Raw genomic sequence first — 21,351 nt, 5'->3', positions numbered from 1 at the left:
AGACTCTTATTATATAACTCAATAGAGTTAGCCTCAAGAAAGTGGGCTATGTATGTATATGAACTGCAGATAATGTGATTAAGGCGAAGATAATGAAAATATAATATTGGAATACCATAAATATTTGTATTTATCTTTAATTTATTTATTTTCATTCATTTTTTATGTCTTTATTTTTTATTTATTTAATGCAAGACTTACAAAAGAGAGAGAATTCTCTGCTGAAATCAAGATAATTACTCAGCGGTAAAAATACATATAGATTTTTTTAATACTGCATGCAGATACTACAAAATATTATTTTATTAAAATAAAATTTACAATGTGAAAGAATTAGAATTATTGAAGATTTAGAAGATTTTCGTCTAACTTGTCGAATCAAATTAACTAGCTTCTTGCTTGATCTTACTTTATTTGCATACGTGTTCTGGTTCGTTATTCTGTAATTTAATCGAAGAGCCGAAACCAATCTATATATAGTATAGATATTTTAGCTTCAGTTTAGTTTACTACTATTAATCTGAGTCGGATATATATTACAAAAGGCGTAAAATGAGATGCTTTGAAACAATTTAATCAGTTTCAATATGGAACGAATGTAATTCGGAATGAAGAATCGATCAACGATGGATTCGTGCTGTTTGCCAATGCAATTTTACTTCAGTTCTCGCAAAATGGTCAAGTTATCGTATACGTTGTTCGGGATTGTGTTTCTGGCACTGGCTGCCAGGGATTTGACTCTTGGGGAATCAATAAATTTAAAACTTATCAAAGCCGTACTTAAGGACAATCTGGAAGGCAATGCTGTCTTTTCGCCTCGAAACTTAATAGATACCATAAAAAGATTTGCTGATATTTCTGGGGGAAACACATCTGCAGAAATACAGAATGTTTTGCTGCTTAAAAGTAATGTGAAGGCCATTACAGACGAAGTACCCGACGATAAAACTGACGAAGTAACTGACGAAATAACTGACGGATTTGACACAACTAGAGAACTAAGAGACGAACTATTTTACGAAACAACTGACGAATTTAGCTTAACAAGAGAACTAAAAGACGAACTAACTTACGAACTAACTGACGATTTTGGCTTAACAAGAGAACTAAAAGACGAACTAACTGACGAAACAACTGAAGAATTTGACACAACTGCAGAACTAATGGGCGAACGAATACACGACATTACTGAAGAATTTGACACAACTGCAGAGCTAAGAGGCGAACGAATTCACAACATAACTGAAGAGCTTAACACAACTGCAGAGCTAAAAGGCGCACGAATTAACAACATAACTGAAGAATTCAACACAGCTGAAGATCTAAAAGGCGACCAAGCTCACGACATAATTGAAGAATTTGACACAACTGCAGAACTAAAAGGCGAACGAACTCACAACATAACTGAAGAATTTGACACAACTGGAGAACTAATAGACGAAAACATTTACGGAAACACTTACGAACAAGCTGACGAACCATTCCGAACTATTGAAGAATATACAGACGAACTTACTTACGAAAACAGTTATGAATACACTTCCGAAATTAACGAAACTTATGAAATAACTGAGGAAATAACTGACGAAATAACTGAGGAAATAACTGACGAAATAACTGACGAAATAACTGACGAAATAACTGACGAAAAACCTGACGAAATAACTGACGAAATAACTGACGAAAGAATTGACGAATATGACTATAGTAGAGACCGATCTGATGATTTGAATGAAACTGAATCTCGCGCTATGTCAGACGTCGCTCCCATTAGCTCTGCTATATTTGCCTCTAGGGAACTTCTTCCTGCTCTGGGAAATACGACGCAAGCAGTTAACTTTAGCGACCCCCAAGGTGCTTTGAAAACCATCAATGATTGGGTAGCAGAACACACTAATGGAAGACTAAAGAGTTTAATCGATAGAGTTGATGCAAACATGAAAATGATCTTGTTATCCACGTCATTCTTCGATGTAGAGTGGAAATATAAATTCGATCCGAAATTCACGAAGAAGGCAAACTTCTATACGAGCCTAACACAATCCGTTCCCGTCGATATGATGAACGTGCGCGGTAAATTTTTCCGGAGATATATCGAAAATATAGACGCCGACGTCTTAGAGCTGCCATTTGCACTAAACAATGTTCAAATGCTAATTCTATTGCCAAGGAAAACTGATGGCATAGACAAGCTTGTTGATGGTTTGACGACGCTCGAGCTGAGTGATCTGAAGTTTAAAGGAAGCCCAAGAAAAGTAATCGATGTTAAGCTGCCCAAGTTCAAAATTAACTCTAAAGCTGATTTGAGGAAATCGTTGCAAAGCCTGGGCGTTCACGATTTGTTCACCAATGCGAGCTTTCCAGGTGTAGCCAATCATGGGGTAATGAAAGTAGATGTTTTAGTACAAAACGTCGCATTGGAAGTGTCGGAGCGTGGCGCCTTATTCCCAATTGTTACATGTTTGTATTTTAAATTGTAGCCTCCAACCTCCAATCAATTCACTGACATATTTATATTTTATGTTCTAGTACCAAAGCGGAAACCTCACAAGTTTGTAGCGGACCATCCATTTGTGTTTCTTATCCGGCTAGACAACGATTTCCTTTACGGAGGACGTGTCAACTTTGTCGATAATTAGGAAATTGTCGAAGTAAAATCGGGAGCACTTACTGAAGCCCACTGAAATCTTTGTCTTTGCTCCCAGAACCTATCAAACCGAATCGCTGAACGAATTTCTAGCTTTAGAGTTGTTGATTAAATCGAATTGATTCAGTGCGTGTTTGTTTTTTAATAATTTAGTAATCATGCCTATCCTTTATTAATTAAGATGGACTTTTGTGTACCATTCGCAGAACGAGCTTACTATAATTTCTATCTGTTCTAACTATCGACGATAATCGATAGTTTCACAGCACTTATCAGTCAAAATGCCTCAAATCTTTTTTATAAGGGTTCATTATTAATTCAGATGGTTTCGTGTATACTAAGGCAGAACGAATTTACTCTTATTTATTTTCTATCGATAATAATCGATAACTTGACAACATTTGTTTAGCGCGCAGCGAGAAGCCTAGACTAGAGGAGCTCTACTTGATTAAACTGAAAATTAAAAACAATAATTTTGTATATAAATAGTAAAAATATCAGATAGAGTAAGATTGAAACAGAGAGGAAGAGAGAAAGAAAGATTCGCCCATTGTTTACAGTAGAGAGCGGGCGCTGCGAATTGCCCAGCTCGCCAGTCACACCTCTGTCCGCAATAATATGCCCGGAAATTCCTTTCAAGCTGAGCTCAGCGTTAGGTCCTTTTGTATCCTTTTGCGCTAGAGCCAAATGAAACGAGCCTGTGGCACATTTACTTCATTTCGCTGCAGCGCTTGCTTATTATTATTTCTGTTATATTTCTGCGCTTTACTCTTATGATGATTATTATCATTTTTTTGCTCTCTCTCTTTCTCTCCCTCCCACTGTCTCTGCTTGCATAATTATTATTTTTGCCGTCTCCGCGCTCTCATTCATATCTCACGAAAGGTCGAGGCAGCTGCTCGCGCTGGTTTGCTGTTTAAAAATTTTCATTTTGCCAGCGGTTGAGTGATGAACAAACTAATTGCTTTTATTTTTTCACATTTTATACACAGCTGTGCGCATGTATCTGTGCGAAAATATTTTTGCAAGCATTTCGCTGGGGCGGCCAACAACTTCATTAACGCAAGGTAAACAAACATTAAGAGGGACTCCCAAGGAGTTGGCTCGAACGGGAGATAGGAGCAGTCGAAGCCAACAGCAGAGGCAGCCAGACAAATAAAGACAAACGGAAGCCAGTCCGGGCCCGGCTGGCAACGCAGCAAAAGTCAGAGCAGAGCAGAGCCTGATGAGCTGCCAGCTAAATGTGTGTGTGTGTGTGTAAGACTCTCTGTGTGTGTGTGTGTGTGTGTGTGTGCTGTGGCAGGCACTTGGACTGAGCACTCAGCAATTTACGACGGAAAAAGCCAACGGCGCGCGCGTTGATTATGCTGATGATGCAGTTGGAGCCGGAGCTGCTGCTGCCGCTGCTGTGGCCAGGACATTTGGCTGTGATATGTCCTGGCTGGCAGCAGCTACCCTCAACTCAACTGCCAGCTGCACTTGCTGCCTGCCACTTTTCACACTCGATCTGGCTGGCATTCGCATTCGCATTCACATTCACATTCGCATTCGCATTTGTGTTTGTCTATTTGTTTATCACTTAAGTGCAAAAAAGGATTCGGGACGCAGGATTGCAGCAATCAGACGCTCTTCCGCTCTCTAAATGTTGCTGCTGCTGCTATTTATTTGTGCTCGCTTTTAAATGAATTAATTCCAAAGCAGCTTCCCGTCTCGGCTCGCCTCACTCCATCCTCCATACTGTCCTCCACACGTTGGCCACATTCTATTTGGCCCCCACATTTTTGGCATATTTCTATGGAGCAGGCTGAGACTTGTTGATTATCGAACATTTCGGGCGGACAGGTAAATGCATTTTATTTAAATTGCGACAAAGCTCGAAAGGCTTTTAATTAAAGAACTTAAAAGGTATTAGATAGAAGAGCTAGTTTTGCATAGCAGGAAAAGGCTTTCAGGGAAGCTAAATATTAAGCTGGATCATCTGCTTAATTTTATTCAGTTATTTTCTGGAGTAAGCATTTGATTATGAATATATTTAAGCTAAATAATAATTCCTTTGTCCTTATATACTTAAAAGTTTAGGATAGTCTAAGGACTTTGTAGTTATCGAGTTATCGGAAACTATCTAAAGTACTTACATGGGTATATAATATAGTAACCTAACTTCTGTTATTTTGTTCTTCTTTTAACGACTGTTCAACAAAATAATATTCAACTTTAGTTTGTATAATTTAGCTAGTTTTAAGTTCCGTTTCTGCTTTTGTTCAGCTCGGCTTGTGGAACTGACCCTTTGCGGGCGATATAAATTTTTTCCGTTTCGAGTTAATCCTCGACTTTGTGCAGCGCACAAATGAATTGTCCATAAACTAATCCACATAAATTCGCAGGCAGCTTCATTTTGAAATTTAAGCCAAGCATTTTATTTCTTTTGTTATTTCAGCTTAGTCTATTTTTCCTTTCTTTTGTTTTTTTTTTGGTTTTTTTAGAGTCCTTTTGCCATTTTTCTATGTCACTTGCATAATTTACATTCTAATTCCGCCGGCTTTTCGCTCCCTATCTCCCTCTCCTTCTCTCCCTCGCTCTTTGACAATGCCAGCGCGTTCTATCTCGCTTTCAATCATTCTCTGTTTCTGTTAAGTTTGGAACAATTCATCTTGCTTATAATGCGAGCGAAGCTCCTACTTTGCCCGGGCATTATTATAACGAGGGGCGCCCTAGACCCGAAAATGATAGTCCCAAAACTATGCAGCACTATCAAATTACGGCAGAGCGAGCGGGAAAGAGAGAAAGAGAGAGAGAGAGAGAGGGAGAGGAAGTGGGAGTGAGTGTTGCTTTAATGTGGCACAAAAGTTGGCTAGTATAACGTCTTTAAGTAACAAAAGCAGACAAGCGAATGGGGAATATGCAATAAAATACAAGAAGACACAAGCGTATACATGCATGTGTGTGTGTGTGTGAGGGAAAAAGCGCGCTCGAGAAAAAAATTTATATATAAAAGCTGAAGTGTAGTGAAAAGTGACAGTGGAAGAGCGAGCAACAGGGAGACAGACAATAATTTACGTAACAGCACGAAAAAAAGAAGAAGGAAAAACGAAGCTGAACAGAACACAAGCACCAGTCAGACATGGTCGTACAGAAAGAGGAGTGGTAGGGGAATGGGGGCGTGGCATACACATGATGATTTGTAGCAACTATGCTTTGCTTTTGCCTGCCTCATCAGCAGCAGCAGCAGCTCGACTGTTTTTCGGGCATATTTGTGGATCTGTCTGGCTGAGTCGAGTGTTTGCCTGTAAAGCGCTCGTTGCCTTCTAAATGTTGATTTAAACGCCGGAGTAGTTTTGCGGCCAGCTTTAAAATGCAATCAACAGTGCGCAGCAAGCTCAGCGCATAAATCAAACCGAATTTGATTGCAGTTCCTGCTGAATTTACTGCGCCTCACTCGGGCTCAATTAGGAACCTGCTCGAGGCAGGTTAGGGAAATATTACTGCCTGGGGCGGCAGCTGCTCCACTTGCCACATAACTTTCAACTGGCGGCGCGTGGAGCACATTTTAATGAGTTTACAAACGCTTGACACATTCGCGGCTACATAAAAACGAGGCAGTTTATACGCACGGCCCACGCTGCGTATGCTCTATATGTACATACATACATACATATTTATGTGTATGTACATCGTTTTATTTTTATGTACATAGCTCGCTTATTAACTGTGTAGGAAGTGCGGTAGGCTGTTAGCTGCTTTGAGAGCCGTTTAATGAACGACTTAACAGTTGGCAGCAAGTCAAGTAGCTAAGGGAGTTGGTACTAAAAGAAAAGATGGCCAAGATGCCGAGGCATATATGAGAAATGTTTGACTTATGGACAGCTATTCTAGAGGATATATAGCAGAAAATATGGAAAACACTGAAATGAGTATATATACATGTAGAATAGTTTAGATATGTAGGAAAACATATTCAAGTACTTATCTTAAAGAAATAGAAGAATAAATAGATATGCAGGAAATATTCGAGTACTTATCCTAAAGAAATAGAAGAATATAAGCCTTGAGCATGTTGAGCAGAAAATATAATCAAGCTAATATTAATAAATAAGCATCAAATATATCAAAAGATGTAAAAACATGTACAGCTAAGCATAGATCATATAGCAATATTTTCAAAGAAGTATAGAAAATTAATATCCTTTTTTTTTACTTTTCAACTTTAAATGCCCATCAAATATGGTAATATCTGATGAAATGGAAAAGTGAAAATGCTTAATTGTATGTAGATTGAAAAATTGCCTTTCCAATGAGGTATATATTATACATTATTATATATTAATATATACCTCATTGGTAAGGTATATAGTATAATTAACAAAAATATCAAGAACATTGAGCATAAGCTGCAAGAACCTCAAATTTGACGGGTTTTTTGGCTAAATCGTCAAATAAAAGACTCTAGCCAATCCGAAAAGCATCCATATAGATGAATTACAGTTGACTATAAAGGCACTTAGGAAACTCATACTACATATATTTTCTTTCTATATCATAATATGTACTCCTGTATGTCCTCAGGCAGAAATTTACCCAAAAATCTAATAGTTTCCGCTTGCACAAAAAATTCAACAAAAATTTAAATCCTTTCAAAAGTTTTATAATCATAATAAATGCACAATAAATAAATATAAAATTTCTACACATTCACAATGCTCTGTGAAGCTGTTCACTAGTTTCTAAAATTGATTATGTCAAATTTTTCAATCTCTAATTTCATTTTTCATTAGCTAATTAAATACTATGCGATTGAATATATGTATACCTGTTGCTATCAACATAGCATCTGCTCTCTCACTCTCTCTCCCTCCCTGTTCTATACCATTTGATAGCTGACATTTAAACAATTTTGCTGACTGGCTCGATTTCAGGCTCAATTAAAAACATTTACACGCCGCATTTTACCGACTTTAAATTTAAGCAATATTATAAAAACACACACACACACACTCGCACACTTTTTATCCTTATCTCATACACTTTCTCTGTCTATCTGAATCTCTATCTCCCTCTCACTCCCTCTCTCTCTCTCTCTCTCAATTACAAAATGTAACAACATGAAAACGAAATGGCTCCCAAATGAAATGTTGTAAATTTATGGGTATTTTAAATTAAAACGGAAGCGTGTTTTCAACGCGCGACTACACACAGTTCAACACACACACACGCACACATACGCGCACACATACACGCATACATATACACAGTCAATATATTTTATAGCCGCATTGTTGCCCCTTGACTCCTGCTTCCTCCGCACAACTCAAAGACGCACGTAGCACACGGCAGAGCTGCTGCTGCTGCTCTTGTTATTATTATTGTTGCTGTTGTTGTTGTTGTTGGTGTCAAATCAGTTTCAATGCTCGCTGGCAGCACGCACCAAACAACAACAACAACAGGAACAAGAACAACAATACCAAAGCACAGCCAATTCTCAGCAATTCGCGTGGCTCCAGTCATTAAAGACATAAATAAATTTATGTGACTTTCGGCACAGTTGCTTTTGCCGTCTTCTGGGAGTCCCCGAAAAAAGCAAAAGAAAATTTAATTTCAGCTCACCGGAAAATAAAGGCGACCCGAAATAGAAGTAGCAAAAGAGTGAGCAACACATATAGATTACATTGTCTGGCGTACTATATATACACGTACATATATTTATATATTTCCTTTTTTTTTTCGCTCACTCGTTGCCATTGCAACGGATCTGGTTGCCATTTTTTTTTTTTTAGAAAGGATGACGCTGCCGGAGGCTGCTGCCTTTCCAAGTTATTTATATAAAATTTTTAATAACAAATGTTGCGCAGGCAGCTAATGAGCTTAGCTTTGGCCAGCGTAGAGGCGGAGAAGGTGGAGGAGAGGAAGCCCTAGGCTAGAGCTGCGTTGACCCACGGGTCGTATGCTTGATTAAAGTGAAACTCAAATTGAATAATATATTATTGAAGCGAGCGGATGTATTTATAGTGGGCGGATTAAGCTATAAATATTTTGAAAAGTGAGTTATATATATATAAAAAAAAAAAAAAAAAAAACTACAAATAAATGTTCATACATACTTCTGAAGCACATATGAACTATATATTTTCCAATATTATAAATTCTAATCTGTAATTTTTAGACAGGAAAATCGTAGCATAGGCGTTCATGCAAAATTCGTGAGAATAACTTCTACATAATATACAAGTGTATATATGTATGTATGTATGTATGCATGTATGTATATATTTGTATTCATATCGAATTAAAATTTATGCTAAAGTAAACATTTTCTATTTTTGAGCTGAAAACATATTAGCTACAGTCCTATTTTACAATATTAAATTGTAATAATTAAATAAATTTATATATTATATTAAATTCATACCACAAAGAAAAAAAAAAGTTGCATAAAAACTAGATATAAATATTTGATACCCACATCAAATGAATTATCATGCTTTAGAAGCTCAGGGAAATGGCATAATTAAATAGTTTTTTTTTTTCTCTCTCTCTCCCTCAACGTTAATGCGCTTGCCCGAGTAGACATCAAACGTGGATTATATATGGCTGTGGTGGCATATGAGAAAGGCAACATATATTATATAAATACAATGTGTATCCATATATGTACATATATAAGAAGAGATTGCCAGATGTTTAGCCTGCAGTAAACGCTTTGCCTTGCCTTTGACTCGAGCTGAGTTGAGCTGAGCATGACAATTGCGCTGATGCCTGAAGCGCATTCACTTATTTGTTTTACAAAGCACACCCGAGGCACAACAGCACACACACACAGTCACACACACCTATACAGTTGCCCACCCACATGAGTAAGATTAAATGAAAGAATAATAGAGCTGAAGAACCCTTTTGTCATCTTCACTTAGCGCAACACTTAATTTCACTTGGATGAGGCGCAGAAGTTGTGTAAATTGTGCGAACTTTGTTGCTGCCGTTCGCTGCTCTGCCTGAGATAAATATGACAAACACACTCACACACACACACACACCCACACATATACATTTTGACATTTAATTTTAAGCGCATGTTGGGGAATTTCTTTTGTGTGCCAAAAACAAATAAACAAACTGCAAAGACAAAAACAGTGAAACAACACAAGGCAAAGGGCGCTAAGACGGTGTGCGAGGGGAAGTGGAGTGGGGGGTGGGTGGAACCCACGAAGTAACTATAAAGTTGCTCGAGAGACATTTTATGATTTGAGCACTTGAAGGCAGCAGACGCGCAACAGACAACAGATTGCTGACTGTTTATTATGGCCAAAAAAGACGAGGCAACTGAGCAAAGGAGATGAGCAAGAGAGGGTGTGGGAGAGAGGGGGTATGATAGAGGGGGGGGAGAAGCATCACATGCGATAGAGACTGCAAATCAACGTCTTGCGAAAGCACTTTTTGCAGTCCATTTGTAAAATGACAATACGAGAGAGAGCAAAGCAATCTAAGAGATGATATAACTTTCTATATACCCTGTGCAAACTGAGAGCAGTGGCAATATTGGCTAAGAGAAAGCATTGCGGTGTCAAATATGTATATACATATAGCTGGGCGAAGTGAAGAAGCAAAAATGTAAAATATGACAAAGCTCGCCCTATACCCTGTAGAATTTTAGTTTAGTTAAATTGCATGCCAATTATATAATTTTAGACTGAATATTAATTTAGTTGAAAGATAATAAAATATAAACCATGCAAGACAATAATTTAATTATTCCCTGTATAATAAATTACCAATTTTTTAAGGAATTTTATCTTCAAATAATCTGATTTTTTTCTGTAAAAATATACATAAATAAATAAATAAAAATAATAATAATATTAAAATACTAAATAATCTCTTTTTTTCAGTAAAAAAAAAATAAAATAAAAATAAATAAAAATAATAAAAATATTAAAATTCTACTCTACTACTAATATACCCTATACAAAAATATTATTCTGATGTACCTCAATATGTATACATTTTACAGAGTATATTCAAAGTTGTACGACTTCAAAGTGACTATTAATGACCAATAATATATTTAGAGTAGTAGATTCTTCAGAGTAGATTCTACAAAAACAATCCTCGACTCACATTGCAGTCGGGCATACCCGGCTTGCACTCGCTACGTGGCAGCGCAGAAAAAACACAATCTTTTACTCACTTCAATTAAAATTTGCTCACATTCTCGAGCTGAACCTCATCTCATTGTCTCCTTCTGCTTGCTTGCAGGTTGTCAATTCACGTCGCGAAACAGATGCTGGCGTCTACTGGTGCGAGGCTAAGAACGAGCTGGGCGTGGCACGGAGTCGCAATGCGACGCTGCAAGTGGCGGGTAAGTGTCCTCATATCCCCAACCAAAGTCTCTCGCTGCCAACATGGATTTGCGTTTTTAATATTCTAAATTGATGTTGATTTTTGTGCTCCTGTCGTTGTTGTTGTTGTTGGGCTTCGATATACTTCAGGGGCAGCCTTTTTTTGGGGGCGGCTGGGCTGTTGCCCCGCCCACTTAACTAACTAGCTGGTGCTGCGTTTACAAGTTTTTCGCATGAACGCACCCACTTGTCTTGTCAGAGGTCTCCGTCTGCTGCCTCTATTAACCCGTTTTAGTTTCTCTGTCTCTTTCTCTCTCTATCTGCCCATCTCTTTTCTCTCCTTTTTTTGTGACTTTTAAAGCCTTTTCAGCTGGTTAGTTGGTTGCTTGGTTGACTGAGCTCAGTCTGAGTTTTTCTTTCATTTTCCTTCACTTTTTCTTTTTGGCAAGTGTGTGCGGGCGTGTGTTCGTGTGTGTGAACATGCGTGTGTGTGTGTGTGTGATTTATGGCCACATCTGCATATGGGTGTAGCTATATTTAGATTGGGCTAGGTCTGTTTGCGTAGAGCTTGATGCCAATAAATTGGAAAATGAACCACTCAAGGGCAGCTCAACTAGCATTAAATGTTCATATAATCGAAGTATATATATTTTCTTTATATGTGCAGTTATATTGCGATATTTTTGTAGAAGTTCTCAATTTGGATTTGACGCAAAATTATATGAAAAAAAATCGAAAAAAAATAGGTAAACAAAAATTAAATTAAATATATATATATTTAATATAATAGATTTTTATATGTAAAAAAATTGAAGTTTATATTAAATGATATTTTAGTTTCAAAAATCGATATTAATGATTAAAAATAAAATGTCCCATATGAATAAATATATTTCAAATAATAATATATTCCTACTATTTAAATATATAATTATAAAACACCAAAAAATTAAAATAAAATATATATATATTAAAATAATAAAAATAAATTAGAATTGTATTTTCAACAAAAAGAAAATATTTTTCAAATACAAAATTTATATTTTAAATGTAAAAATAATTTTGGAAATATATAATTTATAAAAGAAACTTATATAATATAAATATATATATTTTTTTATATATTCAACTATTCCATATATAAATATATATCATAAAGTTAAAAAAAGCAAGATGCATTTTTTATATATTTTTCTTTAATAAATTTTAAATATATTTCACATTTATAACTTTAAGGCGGCCTATCACTTTCTGCTCTACTCAAAGTATTCATTATTTATATTGAAAGCCCATTTGAGGATCATTTTTCAGCCACATCTTTTGGCTGTGTCCCACATTGTTCGATTTCCGTATTTTTTTTGGGGCCATTTGTACTCCCGATTGCCCTAGTGCTACCGCAGACCAACATTTTGTCTCTTGTTGGCTAATATTTCTTTTATTTGCTGCTCTCCTTTCATGCGCCCTCAATGCGAGCTGTGGTGCCCTTCCCTACGTTTTCAGAGCACGACCGCCCACATGAAAATCGATATTGCTTCCTGACTTTCTGAGCTCATTTTTTGTTCTGTTCTGTTCTACGGGCTTTTTCTGTTTTTGTGGTTGGCTTTTGCTTTTTGCGGTATCCTTGGGGAATATTTTTCAATATTTGCATGTAAATCACGAAAAGCACGTCAAATTTGTTTGCTTGGTTAAAACGTCGTTATTGCGACTCTCCAGCCAAGAGCCAAGAGCAAGGCGTTCACATTGATTGGGTTAGGCAATAAAAGCGAGCAGGAGAAGCAACAGCAGCAGCAGCAGCAGCAGCAAAAGGCAGTTCACTTGCTCAGTTAGAGTGGGAGTGGGAGTGGCAGAGGAGGCGAGGTGGGAGCATGGAGGCGGTTTCTGTGTCAATAATAAAAACATAAGTTGCCTATTTCTGATGTTGTCAGCGCAATTTCTGTCGAACGTCGTCAGCATTACGCATACGCAATGCCAGCCCACTTACACAGAAAGGGGTAGAGCTTATCAAATATGAAAGTCAGTCAGGTTTATACAAATATTGTGGGCTACCTACATATGTATTTGCCGTTGCTTTGCGCACAAAAACAAAAGCATATTTGCACTTGGCTGAATACACAAATGCGAGTGGCTAACAGCACAACAAAGAAATCATAATAAATAAATCAAACACTAGGGCTTGGCTTTAATACAAGTCTAAGCGGGAGTACAGTTCACGAGAGAAATGAGTTAGAATATTTATGGCACTAGACATTTTGCTTATATTTATACTTTTTTAAGTCTTAATCTATCATGTACTCATGATCATATTATTTTATTATCTTTGCTTTAAGTATGAATTGGTTCCTTCTTACATACATACATATGTACTTACATGTCTACATAAATATGCATGTATGTGTGTGAAAGCCTGACAATTTCAGTAAGATATTCGGCAGTATGAAAATCACAATAGAAATATCTTTCGATGACTCAAGATATGTTCTATTATTTTTCTATTCATACAGAACACAAAGCTCATGCACATGTATGTATGTATATATATAAAATTATTTTACAATTTTTGTGGATCATAATATATTAGAGACGTTGGCACCATCATTAACTATCGATACATAAAAATAATCTTATCGATACAAAATTATAAAAACATCGGCACTCAACGTGAATGTCATACAGAGAAGAAGAAGATAATTATATTCACAATAGTACGAAGTGCTTATGAATTATTAGTGTACAATAAAATTAAACGTTTCTCATTTTGAAACTAGAAATGTTTTGTACATCTCAAAATTCGAATGAATTCTTTGCATTTTTCTTCATCTGAATTTTTCGTAATTATTTTTATTTCATATACGTATATCTCAATCATATATTTGTTTATTCTATGAAAACTTAAAGGCTCATCTTATATAGATCTCTAAAAAGATATTCAATTATCTTCTTCTCTTATCATATATCTTCCATAACGGGCCTTATGAATATTAATATGCCTTGCATGGCCGCCAGAGCTCAAGCATATCTTTAATTGAGCTGAGCGCTATCATAAATCTTCCACAAACACACATACACATACAGATACATATGTGTATGTGTGCCTTATAAATATTGCCTTAACGGTCATTTATTAACTCATTATCAGCAGCTGGCATTTTGCACCTCTTCAGCGCCTGTTTAACGCTTGACTGAGTCACGACCTCGAATCGAGCCGTACCGAACCGTACCGAAACTGAAACTGAACCAAAAACTGAAATCGTAGCTAGCCTGGCCTAGAACTCTTGGCCGTGCCACTGAACCTGACACTGATTATGACTTTGATTAATTTATTGATGGTTGGCGTGTTTCCTGCTGTGCTCAGCCATAGCCACGGCACCTACCGGACCGCCCTCTGTGCTCGCATTAAAAGTTTTGTCTGTATTTTGCTTTAGGTATTCTTTTTTTTTCCTTGCGAGGGAAAATTCGCTTTCGTGTTCACTTTCCATGCGTTGAGAGACTTTGATTTATGTTGATTTATAGACATCACTTTAAATTTAATAAAAGTCATGCCCGAACAGGTTTGAAACTAAGGCGCAGAGCAAATGCGCTTATTCACTTTGCAGATTAAAATGAAATGAAATGAAATAAAATAAAATGCAAAAAGTAAAATGTAATTTACGTAAAAGCAGCTGCTGCTTCTCCCCCTTTTTTTTTGCTGGATTTATTCGTTATATATTTTGTTGAATGCACAAAGCTCGCTTTTCAGAGCGCCAGAAATAAGCCAAAAAGAAGAAAAAAAAATTTGTACTTTCAGCTGCTTTTCAAGTGCTTGAAAGTTACTTGATTTATTACACTACTCTCCCACGCTGTCTATACAAAAATGTCTCTATGTGTGTGGGTGTGTGTGTGTGTGTGTGTGTGTGGTAGGGAGGAAAAATATTCACCTTAGCCGAATTTATAACTGAGCAAATCGGTCTAGCTGCCAGTGTCAGCGGCAGCAGAATGGAAAGGTGTGCAAATTACAGGTTCACAATTTGACCACAAGAAAAAAAAAAAAAAAAAAAAAAAAAACAAGAAGCTGCCAGCAAAGAAAACGGAACAGGGAAAATGTTAAATGGAAAATGCAAAAGCAGCGAACGCCATGCAAAATAAATGCAGACAGCTGAGTTAGTGCCTTAAATCTGCGGTTGGCCAGACCAAAAGCGAAAAGAGAACAAAATATATATACATATGTATGTATATATGTTGATAAAACAGACTGATTTATCATGCAGTCCAGGTTAAGCAAATCTTTTCAAGTGCTTAACGAAAAGAAACTATAGCAAGAAAATATATCTAAATGTAAATGGACACTATTCCATTTATATAGTAATATAAATAGTATAGAAATATATTGAAATCTAAATATTAATGAAATATTTTATGAAATCTCTACTTAAACATTGCTCAACATGCGTAATGATATTACAAGCTTTTATAAACGTCTTTCCTGAAAACGTTGCATTTTAATGTTTGTAATTTACGAGCACATTTGCCAAGCATGATGTTATCGATAGTTTGAGTACTTCTGGCAATGAGTACAAATTTAATAAAATGAGTATCTAAAATCTGAGCTTATAGAAGGAAAAAATTCAATATAAATTAAATGAAATGGATGGAATTAATATAAATCCCTCTCATATAAATAGTTATCGATATTGTCGATATAATTGGAAATCTACAATCGTTAACCAATTTATGCAGACACGACTATCGAATAGTGGCAATTGCAACGCTGAGTTCCCAACTATCGATCAAAATGTAATACGATATTGGTTTAGCAAGCCATAAATTACCTTTGCCTAAGTAAACAAAAATTCTAACAGCACTGCCCAAGAGCCACACAAGTACAGCTTCTAGGTTAAAGAGTTTACGACTTAAATTTCTAAATTAGAAACTATCGATAGCTCAATTTGCAGCACTGTAGGCATCGAAAGTCTCACATTTGCAACGCTGCTCAATGAGTGGTTATCGAAAGTGCCAAACGGAGTCCAGCTAAGTTCCAAAGCTTCCGGCATCTTTCTTTTCGCTGTCGTCGCTCGAGCTGAGCAGGTGGTCTGGTCTCCCAGAAGAAGAACCCCCATCCGAGGACTGAGGGACGCTGAAGCCATGGACAAGCCAATTGTCTGGGCACGTGTCGTCAAGGTGCTCGGCCGCACCGGCTCCCAGGGACAGTGCACCCAAGTGAAAGTGGAGTTTCTTGGCGAGCAGAATCGCCAGATCATCCGCAACGTCAAGGGACCCGTGCGCGAGGGCGACATTTTGACGCTGCTCGAATCGGAGCGCGAGGCTCGTCGTTTGCGTTAGGAGGAGCGGAGCAGACAACGTCACCAATTTTGTAGAATTTAGTTTCAAATAGTATATGCATTTTTGCGCAAGAAGTTTTCGCGAGGCTTCTTGGCGAATATATGCATATAGAACTCCGACAAAAAAAACGTAAAAAAGCTGCATAATGGCTTAAAAATAAGAATATTTTGTGAAAATGGCTCGGAGTATCTACAATTTTTCCAATTTGCTCAAAAAGTTGCCGGAAAAACTTTTTGGTGAATATATGAAAAAAAAAGAAAAACGCATTGAAGATACTGGAAAATGAATTTCAAACGTGATTAGCTACAATCGATATATACATGGAATATAAAAAACATAGAAGTGGGCAGTAATATTCAATAATCATACGCACTTATATATCCAGAAAGTAGTCCATAGGCTTTCTGAACATTTACTTAAGCAGTTCTCATTTACACATTGATAATAACAACGAATCTACTTAAATATACTAGTGTTTCTAAGGTACTTTAGACATACAAAATATGTAATACTTAAAGCTGCATAATGGCTAATTAATCAAAAATCAAGCTGCATAATGGCTAAATAATCAAACACACTTCAAGCTGCATAATGGCTGAAGCTATATCTACTCAAAATGTATTACCTTATGAATGAATGAATATGAAAATAAAAAATGAAATGGAATTATTTGTGTTTAATCAATTTCTGAGAATTTTGAAGTCAGTTGAGCATTTGCTCAAATCAAAGTCATAGAGATTTTTGTGATGTACAAATAAATATTTATTTTTACTTTGTTGAAATATAAAAAATTAATTGAGAAATTATAGAATAATATTGCATTGATCTATAAAAGAGAGATTATTTTTTATATTTTTAGTGAAGTAAAAATAAATATGTACATATGTATGTTTATTCAAAGACCTCATTTTTACAGCAATAAGATAAACAGCGCTAAAAGTTATCGATTGCTAAGAGTAATCGATTGGCTGTAAAAGCCTTCAGCTGTGAAATTTCTGCACGTTTTCTGTTCGATTTAGCTAAACTTTATTTATTTATCTGCCATATCGATGATGTGTTTCACTTGTATTTATCAAAACTGAATTAAATTAGCTAAAAAGCTGTGCGTGGCCTGCTCTGACTTTTTTTTGTTAACAAATGAGCTGCAAGCTCAGGTGCGAGTGTGTGTGTGTGTGTGTGTATAAAAATCACATTTATGCCATTTAGCAACAATTTATCTTTGCTGTCAGACCACAAACACCCATGCACACGCACACGCACACACACCTATACATACAGAGTGTGGGTGCCTTGCACTACCTCGGGTTAAGGCAGGACAGGGACAGGCATTTATCATGCAAAACCAAGATAATTTATAACCACCAGGCAGCAGGCGGGCATCAAATGGACAGAGGCCAGCTCACACAGACACACTCACACACACGGTCTGTAAAGGTTTTGCCACTCATCGTCTGCTTCTGCTGGTCGTTTTACAGTGCTGCGCGATGAGTTTCGCCTGGAGCCACAGAACACGCGCATCGCACAGGGTGACACAGCGCTGCTGGAGTGTGCGGCGCCGCGGGGCATACCGGAACCGACGGTCACGTGGAAGAAGGGCGGCCAGAAATTGGATTTGGAGGGCACGAAGCGTATACGCATCGTTGATGGCGGCAATTTGGCCATACAGGATGCACGTCAAAGTGACGAGGGTCAATACCAGTGCATTGCCAAGAATCCAGTCGGTGTGCGCGAATCATCCCTGGCCACGCTCAAAGTACATGGTAAGCGTCCTACCTCTCCCTACCCTACCCTGCCCACACCCTACTCTGCCCAGCTCTGGCACACCTCGAATCAATGTGTCATGTCCAATTTGCCGAATTGTGACTTGGGTCGCTCTCTGGCTCCTCAAATGCCGCTAAGCGCTTCATTATGTTTATTGCAGTTAAGCCCTACATCATACGCGGACCACATGATCAAACGGTTCTCGAAGGCGCCTCCGTCACATTTCCCTGCCGTGTGGGCGGGGATCCCATGCCGGATGTGCTCTGGCTGCGCACAGCCTCCGGCGGCAACATGCCCCTAGGTGAGTCCAGCTGCCCGCCTGCCCGGGAGGTGTTTCATCTAATACTAATATAATTTCTCGGCTGCCTGCAGACCGTGTCAGCGTCCTGGAGGATCGCAGCCTGCGCCTGGAGCGTGTCACAATTGCGGATGAGGGCGAATACAGCTGCGAAGCCGATAATGTGGTCGGCGCCATTACAGCGATGGGCACCCTGACGGTGTTTGGTAAGTGCAGGCAGCAATTGCTTCAATATTTGTGCGATAATGACACGAGCTGAAGGGACGTAGTTACTGGAGGAGATTCGAACTGAAGCGGAGTTTTGGCATAAGTGAGAGAATCAATTTGAGATGGATGAAGAATGATGTAGAAGGGACGTGAGGGACTCGAACTGAAGAGGAGCTTAAATATAAATGAAAGAAATCATATGAAATGTATTGAGAATGATGCGAAAGCACATGAGGGATTCGAGCTGAAAAGAGTCAGAGAAACAATTTGAAATGGATGAAGAATGATGTAGAAGGGACGTGAGGGAATCGAACTGAGGAGAAGCTTAAGTATTAATGAAAGAAATCATATGAAATGTATTGAGAGATTCGAACTGAACAAAAGCTTTAGCATAAGTGAGAGCATCAATTTGAGATGTATTCAAGATTATGCGAAATCACATTAGAGCTTAAAAGTCGAAGCTATTACGAAACTTATAGACGAGCTGTATTGAAAAGTTGTGAAAGCGTATTAAAGCTTAAATATATTAAAAGCACCTCAAAGCAGCTACATAGACATTTAAGTGATGTAGAGCTCACGATATACAAATTCCAAATTGAAATAGCTGATGGACTATGTGTATTTATATTTGAGATGCAATAGAAGGCTGCGAAAGCGCATTGAATATTCCAAACTGAATGTAGTTGCTGATATAAAACTTTTGAAATAGTTTTAAATTAAATCATAAAGGTTTTACTATATATTCTTAAATGCTCACAAAAAGAGCCTTAAAAATAAAATGATTTTTTAGTCTATTAAATGTATTTGCAGTACAGTTTTCATGATAAAACTTTCTTTAAGCTTTTGAATTCAAGAAACTTTTCAAGCTGAATCATATTACATATGAATGAATGCGTAGTACAACAAAATAAATTAGATACAGTTTAGAGAGCTTAGATCTTTTTCATTTCAAGACAAGTCAAAGATTAGACTATATTCAAGTTATAAGCATCGCATATTAAATAAGAGGGTTTCCCTTGTAGCTCGTGTCATTGTACCCGATTTAGTGCTAGTCTCGCTTAGCTAATTAGTTGATGCCGTACATTCCCACGCCCGCGCACACTGTAGCACCCCCGAAATTCATACAACGACCCGCCAGCAAGTCAGTTGAGCTCGGAGCGGACACCTCGTTCGAGTGCCGTGCTTCGGGAAATCCCAAGCCCACCATATTCTGGACAATCAAGAACAACAGCACGCTGATCTTTCCCGGAGCACCGCCGCTGGATCGCTTTCACAGCCTGAACACGGAGGAGGGGCACTCGATCTTGACATTGACGCGCTTCCAGCGCACCGACAAGGATCTGGTCATCGTGTGCAATGCCATGAACGAGGTGGCTAGCATCACGTCGCGGGTGCAGCTCACGCTCGACTCGCAGGAGGATCGGCCGCCGCCGATAATCATCGCCGGGCCCGTGAACCAAACGCTGCCCGTCAAGAGTCTGGCCACGCTGCAGTGCAAGGCGATTGGCCTGCCCAATCCGACGATCTCCTGGTACCGCGACGGCATCCCCGTGCAGCCCAGTGCCAAGCTGAACATCACGACTGCCGGAGATCTGATCATATCCGACCTGGACCGGCAGCAGGATCAGGGCCTCTACACCTGCGTGGCCAGCTCGCGGGCCGGCAAGTCCACCTGGAGCGGCTTCCTGCGCATCGAGCTGCCCACCAACCCGAACATCAAGTTCTATCGCGCGCCCGAGCAGAGCAAGTGCCCCTCCGCGCCCGGACAGCCGACGGTGCTGAATGCCACCGCCTCTACCATGACAATCGTGTGGCCGACGAGCGACAAGCTCGGCGCCTCGCCCTTCCTCGGCTACAGCGTGGAGATGTACTGCACGAACAAGAGCAAGACCTGGATCCCCATCGCCAGCAGGCTGAGCGAGCCGATTGTGACGGTGGAGCGGCTGGAGGCGGGCGCCGCCTACATGTTCATAGTGCGCGCCGAGAACGCGCTCGGCTTCTCGCCCCCCTCGCCCATCTCGGAGCCAATCACAGCCGGGCAACTGGTGGGCGCCAGCTCCTCGGGCTCGGCCAGCTCGCAGCTGATGCTCAGCGATGTGGAGACGCTGCTGCAGGCGAACGACATTGTCGAGCTGCTCGAGGCGAACGCCAGCGACTCGACCTCCGTCCGGCTGGCCTGGGACATTGACAGCGGCCAGTACATCGAGGGCTACTATCTGTATGCCCGAGAGCTGCGCTCCACCGAGTACAAGATGCTAACGCTGCTCAACAAGGGGCAGGGGCTGAGCTCGTGCACGGTGCCCGGTCTGGCGAAGGCTTCTACGTATGAGTTTTTTCTTGTGCCATTTTACAAGAGCGTCGTAGGCAAACCCTCCAACTCGAGACAGGCTCGCACCATGGAAGATGGTAAGGCTGGCCGAACTACAGGCTTACCTATGGCTTACCTGCTAATCAGAGCTGCATCAATGGCGCCTTATCAACTAGAACTAATTCCCAATTCATTCTCCTTCCACTCTCTCTCTCTCTCTCTCTCTCTCTCTCTTTGCTCTCTGACAGTGCCCGAGGCGGCGCCGTTCGGCATGGAGGCCATCCAATTTAATCGCACCTCCGTCTTCCTCAAATGGCTTGCGCCGCAGCCGAATCGCACGCACAACGGTACGTACTAAATAAATCCCTCAGAGCAGCCGTAGAATGGACATCTTATCTGGCTGTATGAGTTGGGTTGGGAGTGGGCCGAGAAATTTCCATTATTTTCGAGAGTAGATATTGAGCTCTTACTTTGTATGTAATAT

At 39.1% G+C, this 21,351-nt stretch overlaps 2 protein-coding genes and 1 pseudogene across 2 annotated transcripts in view; all 3 read left to right on the top strand.

The window, feature by feature from the left end:
- robo3 (roundabout 3) overlaps positions 1-21,351 on the top strand; it is a 58,578-nt gene that overhangs the window by 26,590 nt on the left and 10,637 nt on the right. Inside the window, exons 4-9 of the mRNA XM_030382915.2 lie at positions 10,895-10,997; positions 17,769-18,053; positions 18,215-18,355; positions 18,427-18,558; positions 19,667-20,965; positions 21,116-21,214. Coding sequence (XP_030238775.2) covers positions 10,895-10,997; positions 17,769-18,053; positions 18,215-18,355; positions 18,427-18,558; positions 19,667-20,965; positions 21,116-21,214 — 2,059 coding nt within the window. The remainder of the gene's footprint in view (positions 1-10,894; positions 10,998-17,768; positions 18,054-18,214; positions 18,356-18,426; positions 18,559-19,666; positions 20,966-21,115; positions 21,215-21,351) is intronic.
- LOC115562122 (uncharacterized) lies at positions 646-2,776 on the top strand. Its single transcript, XM_030382919.2, has 2 exons — positions 646-2,460; positions 2,530-2,776. Exons 1-2 carry the CDS (start codon positions 648-650, stop codon positions 2,637-2,639), a joined length of 1,923 nt encoding a protein of 640 aa, XP_030238779.2. The 5' UTR covers positions 646-647; the 3' UTR covers positions 2,640-2,776.
- On the top strand, positions 16,001-16,555 carry LOC115562121 (small ribosomal subunit protein eS28 pseudogene; annotated as a pseudogene).

Source organism: Drosophila navojoa, chromosome 3, assembly GCF_054131105.1.
Source record: "Drosophila navojoa isolate 15081-1374.11 chromosome 3, UAZ_NAV_1.0, whole genome shotgun sequence".
Classification (NCBI taxonomy): domain Eukaryota; kingdom Metazoa; phylum Arthropoda; class Insecta; order Diptera; family Drosophilidae; genus Drosophila; species Drosophila navojoa.
The sequence above is the reverse complement of the archived record's forward strand: the minus strand, read 5'-3'. Positions and strand labels throughout refer to the sequence as shown.